The following is a 5,749-nucleotide window of genomic DNA, read 5'->3' as shown; positions in this document are numbered from 1 at the left end:
CTATTAAGAATTTTTTTTTTTTAAATTTGATCGTTGTTCATTATTCATCAATCGGCTGTCTCTCCTTGATTGCACTGTGTTGTCAATATACAAAATAGAAGGAATAACCAGCAACAGAAAAACAAGAATAGTGGTGAGAAGAATGATGGACCAATCTGTTTGGAGGAGGGAGATGTCTCTAAGAAAATCAACACCTATTCTAAGAGTCTTGTTGAAAGTTTTTTTTTTTTTACTGACAAAATCTTTTTAGTAGGGACGCTAGACAGTGCCTTTAGAGCCATATGGAGGGATCCGACTGGATTCAAGGTAGCTGACATGGGAGATCATCAATACCAATTTTTCTTCGATCATGAAGGGAAGATTGCGAGAATAAAAGGGGGATCTCCATAGTTGTTTAAGAACTATGTTCTGCATTTGAAAAAATGGACTGATTGGGAGAGTGCTGAAGAGAGTCGAATTAGACTCATTCCAATGTGGGTGCAGTTTTGGAGTTTGCCAGAAAAATATAAGACATTGAAAGTGGATAACTGACTAAGTGAAAAGCTCGGAAAGACTCTAGACATTGGTTTCTTCAATGTAAGTGGGAAGGAATCAAGAATCATCAAGGCAAGGGTAGAAATTAATGGCGACAGGAAATTCAAAGACAATCTATAAGTCATTGGACCGGATCAAAGAATACTAGAAGTAGGGCTGAGGTATGAACGCCTTGGAAAATTGTTCACTTAGGTTGCGTTTGTTTCCGAAAACAGGACAGGACAAGACATTGATGGACAAAGACACAAAATTGTGTTCTTGTATTCTCTTTGGTGATAAACTAGAACAAATTATAAAAATTCAATTTATTCTCATTTTTTTCATTAAAAAAATTTGAGATAAAAAATATAATAATAAAAAATATAATTAAAAAAAATTAACAAAAATAATGAAAGAAAAAATAAAAAATAAATTGTGTCCCTTGTTAGTGTCTCCGTGTCCTTCCTGTCATGATGGACACAAATTACACTAATTACACTAATTCAGTGTCTCTGAACACATTGTTTATGTCCATGTCTCCTCTGCCAAACACAATTTTGTGTCTCTATGTCCCTGTCCCAGTGTCCTGTCTTTGTAAACAAACGCAGCCTTATTGTGGGCATATAAGGCACGAGGCAAGACATGTACCAAGTTGTTTAAAGACTCAGCCGATGAATGCGTGCAACAAGACCAAATTGGAAAATGGTTGAGGGCAGATCAGATAGGAAAGATGGTGGATACATTTGGGACTCATGATGGTAAAACTCCTGCTAGATCCACAGCAAAATCAATGAGGAATAGAAAGAAACCAACCCCAAAATGGCTGATTAATAGTTTTTCTAGTCTCAACATGAAAGAGAATGACAGTAGAAGAAATGATAAAGTAGAGGACAAGAAAAACAAGGTAAAAGACACTGGCAGAATCATTCCTGAGAAGGAGTGGAGGTTAATGGAGTATGATGGTAACCGTGTTGTTCTAGGAAAACTGAATTTATAATTAAATACTGAGCAACCGGTGAGCGTAAATACAGTACCGATGAAGATCTTTGCGAAAGGTTCACACCTAAAGAGTATGCCTAGGCAGGGGAGAGAGAACTATACCCCTGTTAGTGGAACCAAGAAAAGATCTGAAGGGGAGGAGATGGAAGAAGGCCAGAAGAGAATCTGCCTAGACGAAATACAGAATCAAGACACTGAGGTGGAGGGTGCCAGCCGTCAATTGGCACCCACAAATCCATAAAGATACTTAAATGAAATTGTCGGGATTTGGGAAGACCCCTGACAATCCATAACCTGGGTCAACAAATTCCATTCCCCTACGATTGGTTTTCTTTGTGAGATCAAAAACTAATCTCGAATGGTAGAAAGGAAGTTAAAGTCATGTGGTTTCTCTAAATTTTTCCTGGTTGACCCGACAGGAAGAGCTGGTGGACTAGCATTATGTTGGAAAAAAGGCACTAAAATTACAGTCATTCAACATTCTGATGGTAGACTAGCATTATGTTAAAGGAGACTTGGACATTGATGGGGTTCATATGAGCTGTAATGATTAGGTGGGGCAGCAACAATTCGAGGACATTACAACCATTATACAACAATTGGGGAGGTAAAGTGATGATTTTTGTGGACTTTAATTCCATCACTAACCAATCTGAAAAAGTTGGCAGTGGACTTAAATCTTCCCAATCAATCTCAAATTTCAATTACTTCATTGGGGATAACGGGTTAGCAAATTTGGGCATGCAAGGTAGACAATTTACATGGAGTAATAAAAGAAGAGCGAAAATGCTAGTGATGGAGAGGTTGGACAGATTTATGGCCAATGAACAGTGGCTAGATAGCTGCCCGCACGCAACTGTCTTGAGATTATCAGAAACTGGATCAAACCATACGCCACTTATTCTCGAAACTAATCCAACTAATGAACAATCGAAAAGGAGATTTCAGTTTCAAGAAAAGTGGTGTGCAGTGGAAGATGTTCGAAAAATAGTTCAAGAAGCTTGGAGAATTGAGATTGAAGGGTCTCCCATGTATAAGCTGGCCCAGAAGCTAAAATACTGTAGACACCAAATTGTGGCATGGCAACGTTCAAGCAAATCCAATTTCAAGAAAGTTATGGTAGAAATTGAAGGCCAATTGGATGAGCTAAGAGCTGCAGGTATAACTGGCAAGAAGGAGATCTTAGAATTCGAGAATCGATTAGAAATGGCTTACTTGCAAGAAGAACGTTATTGGAAGGAGAAATCTGAAGTTAAATGGCTAAAGGAAGGCGATAAAAACACTCATTTCTTCCACCAAAAAGTCAAGACTAGAAGCCAGAGAAATAAGATTTGTAGGCTAATTGGAAGGAATGGGGAGATGACAACAACTAATTCGGCCATTGTATCCGTGGCTGAGGATTACTACAGAGACATCTTTGCTTCCTCCTTTCAGGCTGACCCGGAACCCTTCCTAACTGAGTTTGAGCCAAAGGTTACAGCTACCATGAACCAGAGGCTACAAAGGTTAGTCTCTATGGAAGAGGTTAAACGAGCGGCTTTTAGCATCCACCCCCAGAGTGCTCCAGGAGAAGATGGAATGACAGCAAAGTTTTATCAATTCTTCTAAAAAATAGTAGGAAGTAATGTGTTCAAAGCAGTTAACAGCTTCTTTGGCGGAGGGTGCATATTGAAAGGTTTCAACCACACAAATATTTGCCTCATCCCAAAAATCTCTTATGCAAATATCATGAACTAGGTGAGACCTATTAGCTTGTCTACAGTGTTTTATAAAATTATTTCAAAAATCCTAGTGCACCAGCTACAAGGTTGTATAAATGGCTTAATTAGTCCTAATCAGAGTGCCTTCCTTAAGAGAAGACTTATCTCTGATAATATTGATTACACACGAATGCATGTACTATCGAAAAAACAAAAAGATAGGTCTTCAGGCTGAAATGGCTATCAAGTTAGATATGAGTAAAACTTATGATTGAGTGGAATGGCACTTTCTATGGTTCATCTTGGAGAAGCTTGGTTTTGGAGCTAGATGGATTAATTGGATCCTAGAATTGGTCACAACTGTTTCTTATTCCGTTGTTGTGGAAAGTCAATCCTATGGTTTTTTTTTAAACCAACTAGAGAAATCCGCCAAGGAGATCCTCTATCTCCATATCTATTTTTTTTTTGTGCAAAAGTTCTTTCCTTCTTGCTACACAAAGCGGAACAAAATATGCAGATTCAAGGACTACAAATTAGTAGGCGATGCCCCACTATCAACCACCTCATCTTTGCTTATGACTCCATTCTCTTATTTAAAGCCTCAGATGAATCTTTTGACAGCATTCTAGGCCTATTGACTGACTACAAGAGCTTTAGTGGGGAAAAGGTTAACATGGATAAATCATCAATTTTTTTCAGCAATAACACCCCTGAAACAGTAAAAAATTTCCTGGCAACTTGGCTAAATATAACTCATATTGGTGCACAGGATAAGTACTCGGGGCTTCCTTCTATTATTAATAAATCTAAAAAAGCTACTTTCAACTCAATCAAAGAAAGGGTACAAAATAATCTTATGGGCTGGAAACGTAACATGCTATCTAACGCAGGAAAATATGTTCTCATCAGAGTAGTAAGTGAAGTTGTTTTTATCGATACACTTTTCTGTTTTCGTCTTCCGGACACTCTACTATCGGAAATTCATAGCATGTTCTCTCAATTTTGGTGGGGTCAAAAGGGGACAAAAAGGCATATAGTTTAGATGAGCTAAGACAAGATGACACGAAGTAAAAAAAAGGGGTGGCCTTGGGGTGAAGGACTTTCGTGCCCAGAACCTAGCTCTATAGGAAAAATAATTTTGGAGACTAGCTATGCAACCTAATTCTCTACTGAGCAGAATGTTAAAGGGAAAATATTTCAGATATGGAAATGCATTAACTGCAGAGGTTGGAAGCTGACCTTCATAGGGCTGGCGCAGTATCCTGGAAGGGCGCAGAGTTGTAGAGAAAGGCTTGAACTGGAAAGTAGGATCTGGGAGCGGAATTAAAGTTTTTGGAGACCCCTGGCTACCACCTCCTTTCCCTTTCTGCATTAACTAGAATCAATCTTTCCAACCGCAGTGTAACTCAATTTTCTGGGTGAAGGACCTCTTGCTCAACTCACGGTCATGGAACCAGATTCTAATTCACAGTATTTTCCCCTCAGAAATTGCAAGCAGAATCCTCGCAATTAAACCTGCAAGTGAAGAAGATAAATTGCAATAGTGTCTCAACAAGACAAACAGCTATGATGTCGCATCAGGCTATGAGGTTGCTAACTAATTCTACCATGTTGAAATTGACCATTGCCCAAACATAATGCAGAACCCCCATCTTTGGTCTCAAATCTAGAAACTTGCAATCCCCCCAAAATCCAATTGTTCCTCTGGAAGGTGTGCTATGAAGTCTTCCCAGTAATGCTGAACCTCAATGCCAAGTTTGCTTCTTCAAACCCAGAATGTGTCTGTTGCTACAATGACCGTGAATCAATTAATCATTGTCTACTTATTTGTGCGGAGGCGAGAAGCGTTTGGGAGAAAAGTCCTTTAGCCAGATTCCTCCATTCTCAACCATACGGTCACTTCCATCAATGGTAGCTGAGATTGAAGGTAAACGTTGCGCAACAGAGCGACAAAGAGAATAAACTCAGCTTTGCGGCTATTATCTGCTGGCAGAATTAGATTGCTAGAAATCTTTGAGTGTTTGAGAGAATGAAGGTAACACTAGAGGAAAGCTTGGAGGCAGCTTCAAAGATCTTCTACTCCTTCAGACAAAATAGCAGCACTTCACAACGCTAACTTCTCGGCTCTTTCCTTTTTGTCTAAGAAAATTTATGTTTAATTATTCATCACTTAGTTGATTTTATTGGGATACCCCCATTTTCTTTGTTGCTTTCTTTCTGATTGGACTGCTTGTATTCCTCTCATTCTTGGAACAAAATAACTGTCTTTGGTAAAAAGAAATAATAGTATTTTGAGTAAAGAATACTTTTTTGATATAATTTTTAAAAAATTTTAATATTTAATTTAATTTTTAATATTTTAAATATATTTTAATTATAGGGTAAAGTATTAAATTGGTCTTTTACGTTTGGGCGTAATCCTGTTTTGGTCCTTAAGGTTTAAAGTGTCCTATTTGAATCCAAAAAAGTTTTATTTAGTTTTAATATAGTGCTACCGTGAGGTCAAAGTTGAATAATTAACGAAATATCTTACATAG

At 38.1% G+C, this 5,749-nt stretch overlaps 1 protein-coding gene across 2 annotated transcripts in view; it reads right to left on the bottom strand.

The window, feature by feature from the left end:
• The window catches only part of LOC107619796 (piriformospora indica-insensitive protein 2-like), an 11,360-nt gene extending 6,057 nt beyond the window's left edge, over nt 1-5,303 (bottom strand). For both annotated transcript variants that reach the window (XM_016322079.2, XM_021110472.1), the window contains exons 1-2: nt 4,811-5,303; nt 4,452-4,727 (exon numbers count right to left, since the gene is read on the bottom strand). In XM_016322079.2, the coding sequence (XP_016177565.2) occupies nt 4,452-4,584 (133 nt within the window). In that variant the 5' untranslated portion in view covers nt 4,585-4,727; nt 4,811-5,303. The remainder of the gene's footprint in view (nt 1-4,451; nt 4,728-4,810) is intronic.

This window comes from Arachis ipaensis, chromosome B09 (genome assembly GCF_000816755.2).
Source record: "Arachis ipaensis cultivar K30076 chromosome B09, Araip1.1, whole genome shotgun sequence".
Taxonomy (NCBI): Eukaryota; Viridiplantae; Streptophyta; class Magnoliopsida; order Fabales; family Fabaceae; genus Arachis; species Arachis ipaensis.
This window is presented reverse-complemented; position numbering and strand designations above follow the sequence as displayed.